The sequence below is a fragment of the Lactuca sativa genome, chromosome 9, assembly GCF_002870075.4.
Source record: "Lactuca sativa cultivar Salinas chromosome 9, Lsat_Salinas_v11, whole genome shotgun sequence".
NCBI classification, from domain to species: Eukaryota; Viridiplantae; Streptophyta; class Magnoliopsida; order Asterales; family Asteraceae; genus Lactuca; species Lactuca sativa.
In genome coordinates this window covers 211838128-211851577 of record NC_056631.2, presented here as the reverse complement: position 1 = coordinate 211851577, position 13450 = coordinate 211838128, and the positions used below count along the sequence as shown (strand labels likewise).

The 13450-nt window shown below is 31.4% G+C and overlaps 1 protein-coding gene across 7 annotated transcripts; it reads right to left on the bottom strand.

Annotated features, from left to right (window-relative positions):
- Window positions 1-5430: 5430 nt before the first annotated feature.
- On the bottom strand, window positions 5431-10943 carry LOC111899045 (beta carbonic anhydrase 5, chloroplastic). Of its 7 annotated transcripts, none has more exons than XM_042897995.2 (11): window positions 8111-8854; window positions 7918-7983; window positions 7728-7795; window positions 7436-7522; window positions 7128-7289; window positions 6997-7045; window positions 6761-6874; window positions 6593-6646; window positions 6409-6491; window positions 6218-6323; window positions 5431-5829 (listed from the first exon to the last, which is right to left on the bottom strand). In XM_042897995.2, the coding sequence occupies exons 4-11, from the start codon at window positions 7453-7455 to the stop codon at window positions 5626-5628; spliced, it is 792 nt and encodes a 263-aa protein (XP_042753929.1). In that variant the 5' UTR covers window positions 7456-7522; window positions 7728-7795; window positions 7918-7983; window positions 8111-8854; the 3' UTR covers window positions 5431-5625. The 7 variants fall into 7 exon arrangements, with proteins under 7 accessions (XP_042753929.1, XP_023750701.1, XP_023750696.1 ...); XM_023894933.3 differs by having other exon boundaries at window positions 7454-7522; window positions 8111-8612; XM_023894928.2 differs by lacking the exons at window positions 7436-7522; window positions 8111-8854 and adding an exon at window positions 10698-10943.
- Between the last annotated feature and the right edge of the window lie 2507 nt (window positions 10944-13450).

Sequence of the window (13450 nt, the reverse complement as noted above, 5' to 3'; positions counted from 1 at the left end):
CTGCCTACTTGATTCTTCTTATTCGTTCTGCTATTGATTTAAACTCTTTTAATCAATTCAGAATTACACTTAATCTTATAAGTATAATCATATTTACTAAACTTTGGTAAATCATGACGAATATCTTTGTTACTCTTGTGGTGGACTTTATCAACACACAACTTTGTGTACTCGATCTCCTAGTCCTTCACTTGACACTTTGTCAACAAATTAGTCTAATTTCCAAATATGAAATTTCTCATTCATCATGCAACCAAGTTGCGTGATTCCAAATTTCTGTCCAATTGAAACTTGGGCGATGAGAAACTTTCACTATTTGGTAAATTTTTTACCTTTCCACAAATAATATAATTAAGAATCACATCCATTCGTTGTAGAAATATGCAAACATCAATTTTTCATAACGATTTCATTGCAAGGAAATAAATAAATAAATAAGTCATACTAAGATTTATTTTATTCATAAAAGCAGCGGAAAACATTTGTCCTTACAATGCAAAATCAACTGAAAAACTATGTAATCAAATATTCCTAACAACTCTATCATAACTTTCTAAGCTCAAAATCTAATCTTCAAATCCATGCGATCAAGATCCATTTCTTAGTGATTAGAATCATCTTGCTCTTCATCAAGCTTCCTCTCTTTTCACTGATCCTGCAAAACATTCAAATGCAATCTTATCACATCATGTATTAAGAATCAACAAATAGGAACTTAATGGAGTTAGATAGTGGATTTTACCTGAAGCACAGCCATACTCTTTGACTCTCCCATCTTTTGGACTCTTCAGGCTCTTAGGGCAGACTTGTAGCCAACGCCCTTTCTATTGGCAGCAAATGCAGGTCGGTTCTCCTAGAACGTCCTCGGAAGCATGGTTGGTTGACTTTCCCAACAAATACGCTCCATTGCTTTGCCAAATCATTTCTGATTCAGCAGCAATGAGCATGTAAGTTAGGTCAATGAGGTTTTCATCATGATCCATCATATAATACTTTCTTTTGAACTCATTATATGATTCGGGAAGTGACTGCAGAACCCAGTTCACAGCCAACTTTTCCGTGAATGACGCACCCAACATCATCAACCTATCGATGTGTGATTTCATTCCTAGAACGTGGGCACACACGGGTTTACCATCTTCATGTTTCATTTCCAATAGGGCTTTAGTGACATTGAACCTTTCAATTCTTCGATCTTGTGGGTTAGGGAGAATAACGGGAGGAGGTGAAGGAAGTGAAGCACGATTTCTTGTTCCTCGATCGAATCGTGGAATATCATCTTCATGTGGAATGCTTGTTCCACGGGATATGGGAAGACCATAGTTGTCGTACTTTGACATCTACAAAACGGGAGAAAACAAATTCAAGTTGGTTGATTGATTGAGTCCTTAATAAATCACCCAAATGAGATATTAAGGCTAGGACCCAACACAATATTCCACAACTCGGGAGAGGGATGCCGTAACCCTAATTGCAGAACATTTGAAGGTAAGTGAATGACGATTCACTAATTTTCCACCATGAAAAACGAAAAAACATATTAAGTCTTAAATGTATTGAAAACTCCTAGATCTTTTGAGATTCATTGAACCTTTTCAATGGCATGTTTAAATCTCGATATGCCCCTCTAGTTTGTGACTGGGATGCCGAGGATCACAAAGCGGGTGTGAATAACCATGCAAATCTACATGGTGCCTTCATATGTTACGGTCACCTATTCGATGTGCCAGTTAACCACACACGCTCCACCGAACTATGACAAACATTAAGTCACCCTTTGCTACCTTTGCTCAGAACCATTTAGTGTGCCAGTTAACCACACACACTCCACTAACGTCTTCGCAAGGGCACAAAGTGTAATTTCATGGATTTGCATCAATTCACTTTTGCCTAAAGTAACTAAGATTGGGAATTTTATGAAAGCATTTAGTTACTTTTATACTTCATTATACTTATAATGGAAGGTTTCTGTCCTATCATACCCATTCGACTAACGACCCTCCACTAGTCAAGAGTGCTGTGGGTAAGAGTGGATACCCATTCAATCGCCATTTTATAGGCAATTTCCTTAAACACCCCTTATAGACCAGCTTCATGAATGAGGCCTACTAACGGTAAGACTGACTTTTACTCATACATATATATAATGTTAGACTTTTAATGTTATATATAGTATAGGGTGTATTTTGTACTTTTAAAATACTAATTGGTCTAATTTAATAATTATACTTTTAATTTAATTAACTTGTACACCAAAACTTTATGGATTTACTAAACCTCTTTTAATTATACACCTTAATTAATTAACAAAACCATAAGGGTGTGATTTGAACTTTTCAAAACAATACTAGGGTTTTAGAATTTAACATTCCTAAATTAAACTTTTAATCAACTTTTAAATTCCAAAACTTGAGGGCAAGTTTTGAAACATTTCAAAACATTAGGGTTTAGAATTTAAATATTTCAAAATCAAACTTTTTAATCAAAATTTAAATTCCAAAACTTGAGGGCAAGTTTTGAAACCTTTTCAAAACATTAGGGTTTCAACTATTTAAATTTCAAAACAAAACTTTTGAGTTCAAATTTAAACTATAAAACCTAAAGGGGAAAAATTGAAACTTTTCATAACACAAGGATCAAATAAAAAATAATATAAATTAAACAATTTATTTTATCATTATCTATATTTGACCTAATTTCAATTTCTTGCAAAGTAAGTTACCTAATTAATACAAATAATCAAACTTTATCATATAAGGAAGTTATTATCTAATTAATTGGTAATTATCTTTTGTTTAATCAAGGATCTACTCATAAATATGTATAAAATCGGATTTTAATGATCTAAAACAGATAAGGCAAGTATCCATGAGTAAAACAGCAAGAAATCCCGAAATCCCCTCTTTCTGACGCTCGAACTCGCCGAGTACCCTTATGGACTCGCCGAGTAGGAGGGCTACTCGCCGAGTCCACAATGGGACTCGCCAAGTTCATCAGGCAGACTCACAAAATCGAATTTTTCAAGCATGAACAAATAAACAAGGCATCAATACAATAGAAACCAATCTAGGCTCTGATACCACTAATGGGTTTTAGCCATAAGAACTTCCTATGTGCTCATACAAACCCTAATGCTTGGATATAGGTTTCTCTATTGTACATGCAATTCATCCAATACTATAAACCCTAGATCTAATATATGATAATCAATATAACATATGAATCAGGGTTTAGATCATACCTTGATTGTTATGTAGCAATAACAATCTCAAATCCTTCTTGTATTGACTTTAGAAAGCTTAGAGTCACAAATGTCACTCCTCTAATGGTTCACAAACACCAAGAGCAAGAGGATGAAGAAGAGATGAGAAGGAGGCTACCCAAAACGTGTGGAAACCCTATAGAACAAGTTCACCACGTTTTTGGGGCTTAAGGGTCCTTTAAATAGTGAGGCTATTAGGGTTATCTAACAAGGAAACCCTAATTTGGATGCTTAGGCCCTAAGCAACCCATGAACCCCTTTCTTAAAGGCCTTTAGACGATTTCTAATGGGTTTCCCCATAGAATTCGTCCACCCCTTTAATATGGAGTCCATTAGCTCAATATTCAACTATCACACAATTGACAGTTCTAGTCCTCTTAAGTTTAATTAATGTCTTTTAGCCACAAACTTAATTCTTATTAATTCTTGACTAATATTAATTAAACAATATGATTTCTCCTTTAATATATTATTCTCATAATATATTAATAAATCATAATTAATCCTTTCTCTCCATAATTCATCCTATCAAGTTGCTTTGGTGAAGGCAACCCAAAAGGACCATGCACCATCGGGTCAAGTACATACCAAAATAGTTATGGACTTAGACACTAATCCAACATCATCTCCATACTTAACTTTACTCTAAGTATAGTTAAATATCTTGGAGAATATGATTGGTGTTCTTTCGTGACATATAGCATCTTAGCTTGATTAAGTATACTCTCGAAGTCACAAATATTTCTATGTGATCCTTGAATAGCAGAGATCAACATAGTTTTTCAATGATCTCATTCATCCAATCATATTTGAATTCAACTTCTAAAGTAGTGTATTCTTATTATAATTCATTCCAAAAAGACTTACCCATCATTCCATAATGAAGTCAAAATCCAATTAAGAATAGAGAACGGAGTAAGAGATAGAGAAGACACGGAATAATGAAGAGGCTAAGAAAGAGTAAGAGAAGAGTATGAGAACTAGAGTATAGGACAGAGAAAGAGTTAGATGAGATGAGAAAGAGTAGAAAGAAGGATTAGAGAAGAAAGATAAAAGAGACAAATAAAAGAAGCAAGAATAGTAGTGTATGCTAATAGAGAAAGATTGGAGATAATAGAGTATTAGAAAGAGAAACAAGAAGAATGAAAAGAAAAGTTATAGAAAAAATCGCTAAACACATAATGTCTGATGTTGTAAATATGTTTTATGTTTTGCAGGTCCAGATAGCAGCATCTGTTGTACCAGAAGAGAAGACAGAAACACAAGGTCAAGACTTAGATAGTCGGTTGTTATTTATTGTATTCTTTGTTCATGTAAATATATAGATTTTTATTGTAAATCCATGATTTATCCCGGGAAGTAAAGTGTTTTAATTTGAGTAGAATTCCGCAATTGTAGATAAAACTCTTATATTTCCCTTAAATTAGATGTTAGAAAATTATGGTCGTTACAACTTGTATCAGAGTCATAGTTCAAGTGAATTAGGTTTGGTGTATCCATTCCTAGTCTTGAAGTCTTAAACTATGGAAGATGGATGAGAAACATAGAGTATGAGTTGGTTTTGTGATAAACCATGTTAAGAGATCAAGGTACACGTTTGAAGATATGTGAAGATAAAGAACCTAAAAAGTATGAGTTTCGTAGATTGACCAACCTTGAAGGTTTTGGTCCAGAATTTTAGAAAAGAAAAAAAAATTGTCATTTTGCGAAATGACAAGAAAGGGCCCTCTAGTTAAAGAAATGCCACGAGTATATAGAAAGAGTGATATTGCGGTATCATGAAAGAAAGATGTAGTACAGATGATATGTCCTAGTAGATAGACAATGGATAGAGTATATGACCCAATAAAGAAACATACAAATGATTCAACCTAGAACACGTTGAAAGTAGGTGATAAATAAAAAGAAAGACTTACAGCATGAATTGTAAGAAAGGTTTAAACTATTGATCTATCCCGCCTAAAGAAAGAAATTCTAACACGAGGAAGAAAGCCTACAGACAGCCTAATCTTCATCTCTAGAGGTTTGGAAGGAGATGTCTATGCAGTGACATACAAAAGATTCAACCTAGAACACTTTGATTGGGCATCATAAAGTAAGACTAATAAAGAAATATACAAAAGATTCAACCTAGCACCATATCAACAATTGCCATGTTAAGCATTCACTTGTGAATCATCAACAATAATGTATATATATACCACAAAAAGGATACATAAATTTCATCATTCTCATATCAAGAGCTACACAAACAAACAACATCCCACAAATTACATCCAATAATACACCACAAACAACATTCTTGTAATATATTGTTCCTTTATAAAGTTGTTACTATCAAGAAGAATAAGAACACCACAACATTATTGCCAAAATTCACGATTCTTGATGACGTATCCACCTTTTTCGTGCTTTTGACTGCGCTTTTGGTAATCAAGAGTCCACTTTTCATATGTACAATCTATAAAGTTATAATAGCCACCATGTAGAGAAAGCAAACCTTTTGCCACTCGTTCTTCTACCCATGGGTATGTAAGCAAGTTTAATAGTGAATGATTGATTGATTCCTGAAAAGTTAAAGTTGTCAGACAGTGTTTGACATGTGTTGGACTGGATAAATGACCAAATTACCCTTACATTCCAAAAAGAATCATAATACTAACGTAAGAGAAGTTGTAAGGAAAAAAGGAGAACAAATAGGTAAAGGGTTAATGTCTTAATACATTAAGCTATTTTTCTTTACTTAACTCATTAAGTCATTTTGTCCAGATAAAGAAAAAAAAATAGTCAAGTATCAACGGGACAAAAATAGCAAAAAACAAAATCCACCCAAAAAGATGGGACAACTACAAGGACTCACTATTGATCTCTCGTCTGTGCAAAAGACGAGAATACCCTCATCCTCATATCAAAATAGAAAGTTGGTAAAAAAATGATAATAATAATCATAAGCACCTTTTCACAGTGTTTGCATTGCTGGTCAAAGCTGAGATTAGAAGTGATGGCTTTTGTGCTTGATTTTGCTGATTTTCCAACCACCACCCAATTCTTGATAAAGCTACTGAAAAATCAAGAAAAGTTATATGAGAAAAATATAACATGAAAAAACTTTAAAGAAAAAGATTTTGTAAGTCAAAAGTCAAAACCTTGAGTTTTCTTCATCCTCCATGCCCATTAGGGCACGGATGCCTCCACAACAGCTATGGCCAGTCACCAGTATATTTTCAACCTGCAATTAATTTATTCTCATTATCAATTTATCATTAATTAGAATTACGGTTTTATATCCATCAGTAATAATAATAATTATTAACAGAAAGTAATACTTACTTGAAGTGCATTGACTGAAAATTCAAGTGCAGCATTTGTTTCACATGGTCCATTCTGCACATGAAATCAAGAAGATGATAAAACTTGTACAAATGAAGCATGAAACTCTCAAAATCAATATATTTTCATTTAATTTGTGCCTATTAATAAAAAAATTTATAATAATACCTCAAATGGTGGAACAAGATTAGCAATATTGCGGACTACAAAGGCTTCACCAGGTTGAAATCCTAGGATATAAGAGGGGCAAACTCGGGAATCTGCACAAGAAATCACCAGGAACTGTTCTTACAATTGTTAGTCAACCAAACAGTTCCCATTCTAACAGAAAACAATAAGGTTATGTTTCATTTTGCACTTGTGTCATTTTATAGACCAAGGGTAAAATGGTCATTTGGTCATACCTTTGGGGCTTGAGCTTCAGCAAGTTCTTGATAGCACTCCAAGTTTCCCCTATCCAAGAATAACAATGTCTCAGATTAATTAAGAATCTTCAATATATGAAACTTTCAGGTGTAAGATTTTTGTCACTTACAAGTATTTTTCTTTTTTAAAACTCAGGAATCTTTGCTTCATTTCAGTGAATGAATCACTTCCATCTTTGGATTTCTTTATAAGATTTGGGGGATCCATTTTAGTTTCTTGAACCAAACCGACCCCCTCCCTTGAGGCTTTCAATTTCAAAGCCAGATTGCTCCTGTAAATGAATGAGGTGGATAATTTTAGAAAAAAAAAAAAAATATATATATATATATATATATATATATATATATATATATATATATATATATATATATATATATATATATATATTGTTATTGCAGCATTAGGCCATTAGCTAACATAAAGCAAAATAAAGACATGCTTATCTCTTGGGTCCAATCCCGAAGGTTGCAATGATGTCTGTAAAGTTAAATATATGTTTTTTTCCTATATAAATAAATCATCAAACGTAAGGATATGTATATATATATGGTGGCATATTGCAATCTGCACCAAATGGGAATCGTATTTTGGATAATAAAAAGATTTTGCAATTAAGATATGATGCACACTTGAAACATACAGAGAATTTAAGAAAGAAGTTGTAAGCATAGCTTTAATAATATGAACTGAAAACTTTTACAAGACCTACTTGGAAGAATTCAGAAATCCGAGGTGTGTCTGCTCAATTCCCGAAAACTTCAACTTGGAACCAGAGATCTGCCACGGAAATCAAAACAAAAACAATAATCGGTCATAAAAAACAGAAAAACATTTCGTCGAACACCTTATCTGCGTACGACATATACATCTAAATAGAGAGATAGAGAGAAGGGGGTTACTGTTGTTGTTGATGCAGCCGATTTCGAACACTCGGATTTGTATAGAGGAGAAGATCCAAGAATTGACTGCGCCATTTTCGGATTAATTAGAGGGTTTCCTGCTGGTTATATAGAATGCTAAATGCTAATTCTTTTTTATCAAACAAATTAGAGGCGATACATGCGAATATATATAGAGAAACGGGATGTATACCAACTGGGTGTTGGTGGCCAGATCAAGAACAATCGTTTCGTTCCAAGAAAGGCGGAGAAATCTATGTTGCCATTACTAAAAATAGGAAAGCTGTCTGCTCAGGCCAACTCATCAGTCCAATTGGAATAACTAGGCTTCTACAGGTGTCAATGTGACGTAATAAACAGATAAGTCCAAATTCCCATTTTGGGATTTTCAGGACAACAGTAGTTTCGTATTTTTCTAATTATAGTCATCAAACTCGTTTTAAATCATTTTTTATTACATAAAGTAGTGTTTTCATTTTTATTGGCAATATTTATTTATTTGTTATAAAGCCCTTCCGTATCTTAAAGGTATATTGGCGAAATTAGTCAAGATGTAGCTTTTATTTACGAAGAAATTTTAGGCAAAAGTAGTTTATAGCTTTTATGTAACATTAATTAAAAACTAAAAATAAAAGCTACCAAAAACTAGTTAACTAATTTTTGGATTCAAAAGCTTTTTATTAAAAGTAAAAACTAGAAACTTCTGTTGTAACATGAATTTCAGTCGATCTCGAATTTTGTTAGCTCGTCTAAAGTGTAATGTTTCACCAAAGTCTTTTGATTTTGATATTTTTTTAAAGTATTTTAATTACTTGATCATAAAAAAGTATATTTATATGTCAGAAGATTCATGTGATTCAAGCTCCAAAGTCCCAACCCAATGAAGAAGGAACTAGAATCAAGCATGACCAATTGAGCATTGGCGATGAATACGAAGAACAATATTTTAACTTCTAAATAAAAAATGAAAAATTCACCCGTTTGGTGTGGTCTCAAATCTTCAATTATTTTGAGCCCAATCACTATTTAATTATTAAAAAAATAATAAATAAATAAAAACTATATTTATCTAATATCTAACATTGTTAATTGCTATTTCTAGTAATTCGTTTAGCAAAGCTTGTCGACTAATGCCACACTTGTTTTTTTGAAAAGCTTGCCTACTAATGTCGTACTTGTATTTTTGAAAAAAAAAAAAAAATATATATATATATATATATATATATATATATATATATATATATATATATATATATATATATATATATATATATATATATATATATATATATATATATATATATATATATATATATATATATATATATATATATATATATATATATATATAAACATTTAAGTTTGTAATTATTACATGTTGAGTACATATTTTGTTGAATTTGGTTAAAAAAAGTTAATTTTTATTTTTAAGAACGGTTAACTATGATGATTGCTAATTGAAGTAAATTTTTGTTGAAAATGATCTGTTTATTTAGTAGTTAATATCTTGTTATAGAGTTGATCGTTACAATTTAATTCTTATTGTTTATTAATTTAAATTTTTATAATTTGGATTGAGGATGCATGGTATGTCATTATATGGTTTGGGTCTGTAGCTGTCTGTGGGACCCATTTTACTTCATCAAAAAGACTACCATGTTCTTTTAACATATTATGGTAGCAGTCTGGTCACCATTTGATTGTATTTTAATGAAAGATATTTTAGATTTACAGAAATAAACAAATAAATAAATAATGCTATATATTTAGTAAAGTTTTACATGTATTTTAATCCTTAATATTATTGCACGTTCATTTCGAAACAAATATAACGTTTAACATAACATTTAATTTTTGCTGATTCAATATTTACATTTATTTTAATCTTTAATTTCAAGTCTGCCAACAAAAAAAGGGACTGATGATTTTTGCTCCTTCACTTCGAAACAAATATAACTTTAACATGTCATATAATTTAGTCAAAACAAAATTGATTATTGATAATATAAAATTAAAATTTTATAAATCAACATATATTTAATATGTCAATAAAGTTTTTTTTAGATTCTTATTTATATTATTAAAGTAGATTTCAATAGTTAAACTGATGTTGAATTAATTCATTTATATCTTTTCTTGAGTTCTGAATATAGTAATAGTTCATTTTTCAATTTCTACATCGACATTCATTTCTACAAAAAGTCCACAGACTTCTTCCATGTAATTACCCACGTCGACATCCCTAACAAACAAAATCGGAATCGGAGTTGTGATTATGATTATGATTGTATCGAAAAGAAGAAGATGAAGGAGAAGGGATGAAAATTAAACGGTTTTTGACTGAAGTTGTTGATCTTCCATAACTTTTTTCTCAATTTCGAGAGCAATTAATTGATATGCAAATGGTGAATTGATTGTGGGGTGAAGATTAAATGGTTAGGGAGAAGATTAGATGATGTCTGTAAGCAACTCAATTTTGCCCTAATTAAACTAACTGCTTCATCAATGGCTTAAATAACTAGAACATCTCAGCAAGCAACTCAATTTTGCCCTAATTCAACTATCTGCTTCATCCATGGCTTAAATCAGCTTCGTTTATCTCTCTCAGAAGGTACAATCATCTTCTTTTGCTAACCACATACACACACGATGATTGTTTTGATTCTTTTTTGCTCAAATACGATGTGTTTTGACATGATCATATTTCAATATTTCAAAAAAAATGGTGGAAAAATAAATATTATTACATAAAGTAACAAATTAAGAACTAGTATACTTACAACTTTGATCGAACGCAGAAATGGTCGTAATCCAACCCTCATCTGTTCATCAAGTGTACTACTGTGTAAGCACGATGTACAACTTCTGTTCTCTCTTTGCTTTCTAGAGTTCTAGCCTCTCCCAAAACTTTGGAAACACCCTTTTGTGAATCTCCTTATATGCTTTTCGAAAACAGTCTCTCTATTTTTCTTATACACGTAAAGTTATTATATTTTTTTAATTAAATTGTTTTTTAAATCTCTTTTTATATTCAACAATGCAATAATGCATGGGCATAGTTTTATAATCACCTAAATTTATTAATGATATGGAATTTTGGCGACGAGTTTTTAAGTCCTTTTAGCAGCTTCTGTGTTTTTGTTTTTTTCTCTAAATATGAATAAAAAATATATATTTTGAAATTAGAATTTGAAACTATTATTTTAGAATAACAAACAATTATTTCTAAAACTAGAGTTTATACAAAAAGTTTCTGACTTTCTGGTATAACAAAATTACTATGTTACTTTAAAAAATTTCATATGTTTATTATTCAAATGTTATTTTATATATTTTTACATTTTTTAAAAAACTTATAACTATTTTTCTCAAACAATTATATACAAATAAAAATTTTCAACTTTTAGTATTAAATAAAAGATACAAATTTTATCATCTAGATTTCATCTAACTATTTTTGTCAGTAATATTTTATACAATAAGTTTACTTTGAAATATCATCTTAAAATATAATCGTTTAAAAAATGAAAATCATGTAAATCGGTCTTGATAAGAATTTTATTTTTTCGATTTTTAAATAATATTTCACGAAATAAAAAATTGTGTGGATTGCGTGGAAGGTGGAATTATAATATGTGAATAATATTTATATAGCGGATTCAATTGGAAGAAAACTACTAAAAAGTCAAGAAAGGAAGAGGATAAAGACTAGGAATTGGAAGATGAGCGCGATAAGCATTCCAACTCAAAACGATAGGGTATACAAATCAACCTTCACTTGATCATTTTGCCTTTTTTAGAAAAGAACTTTATCACTTAAATATAAATAAATAAATATAATATTATAATACAATGAAATAAGGTAAATCATTAAAAAGTAAAGGTTGTTCGCATCTAGAATAGGTGCTAAACTTAATTTATATTTTTATATTTACTTTTGACATAAATATCATAATATCTTGTATTTCTTTGTGAGGTAACTATATATTCCTTTCCTTTATTATTTTTAGAGTGGCTAACACCAAATTAAGTTATACATTTCCAAGCATATAATATAAAATACAAAATCAGAGTATTTCTCGAAATTAAGATTTATTATATCTATATTTTTTCAATCAAAAAATTTTGATTTAATAATTGATATTTATAAGTTGTGATTTTTGTTCAATATTTTGAATTTATGTTTTTAGTGCTTACATAATTTTTATACTTTTTGTTTTTATTAATATTAATTTTTACTTCAATATTATAAATTTATACGGTATTTTTTACGTTCTTATTTTATATTCCAAAAAAAAAAAAATGATGGTCTCTGTGGTTATCCAAAATCTGAAATTTAATCCCCATGGTTTAAAAACCTCATAGATGGTCCCTATGTTTTCAAAACTTTTGACGTTCGGTCCTTTTTGCTAACTCCGTTAGTTTTCTTCCGTTAAATGAAGGGTATTTCCGTCATTTAACTATCCAGAGACTTTTTATGAGGTTTTCTTTTATTTTAATTTTTTAAAAAAGAAAAAAAATAATTAAATTTAATATCCAATGGGTCTCTCTCTCTCTCTCTCTCTCTCTCTCTCTCTCTCTCTCTCTCTCTCTCTCTCTCTCTCTCTCTCTCTCTCTCTCTCTCTCTCTCATACACACTCATACCTACAACAACCTAACCATTTCCTCTTCAATATCCTTGTTCATCATTAACTCCAAATCAAACACCTCCATCGTCCACTCCTCTAGGACCACCGACTGCACCTACCGTGGCAAATCCACCGCTCCATCCTACCCAATCCCACCATGCTCAACAATCACTGAACATTTCATAGTCAAAAGCTTCAACCATATCATCGGCATCCCCCCTCGTTTACTCAACCTCCTGAGGATTAAACCTCACCGCCGGTGAACACACCTCCGATGAAACATCATTCCCTTCAGCAACCCACTACCCTATTATCTCATCCATGAATCGATCTCAAAGAAACCCAGATTGATGTTGATTTTTCCGACGAATCTGAGTCTCCTACCCCTTTCCCTTCAATCGACTTGCAGTCGTCAACCCTTTCATCTAGGTAATGCAGAAGTCATTCTTGCACCCACCAACTTGATCCACATCAGGTATACACCCTTTAATTCCTCTTTCTCAGATCAGCTCATCTGAATTCAGTTTTTTGACCTTTTTATAGACACACCTGGACCAAGTTTTCTAGTATGTGCAACCAGCAATAACCCATTTAGGTTTGCATCTCTATGTGTCTTCTTTCTCCCAGCCCCTAAATCTTTTCTTCTTCTTCTCTTTAGGATTTGATTGATTCGATTACATATATGGGTATTTATTGGGCGGAAACCACTCCACATCTGGGTATCTATTAGAGCTTTATTTGTTTTTTTGGTTGCAAATCATTCTAGAAACGAAAGCCACACATGAAATCTGGGATTATTCTGGATCTTGTCCCAAAACAGCCCCTCTTGATGTGTGAATTGTTTGATGCAGGTGGGTATTTGGTGTATAAATAAGAACAAAAACAAGAAGAATGGAAAAAATGGG

Excerpts from the sequence above, each read along its gene's own strand:
- LOC111899045 (XM_023894928.2), bottom strand. The coding sequence starts at position 10,739 with ATGAGGGTTGGATTACGACCATTTCTGCGTTCGATCAAAGTT. Across the intron at positions 7,796-7,917 it reads CGGCTGCATCAACAACAACA|ATCTCTGGTTCCAAGTTGAA; the intron begins GTAACCCCCTTC and ends TTTCCGTGGCAG. Across the intron at positions 7,290-7,727 it reads GGATTTCTGAATTCTTCCAA|GAGCAATCTGGCTTTGAAAT; the intron begins GTAGGTCTTGTA and ends ATTCATTTACAG.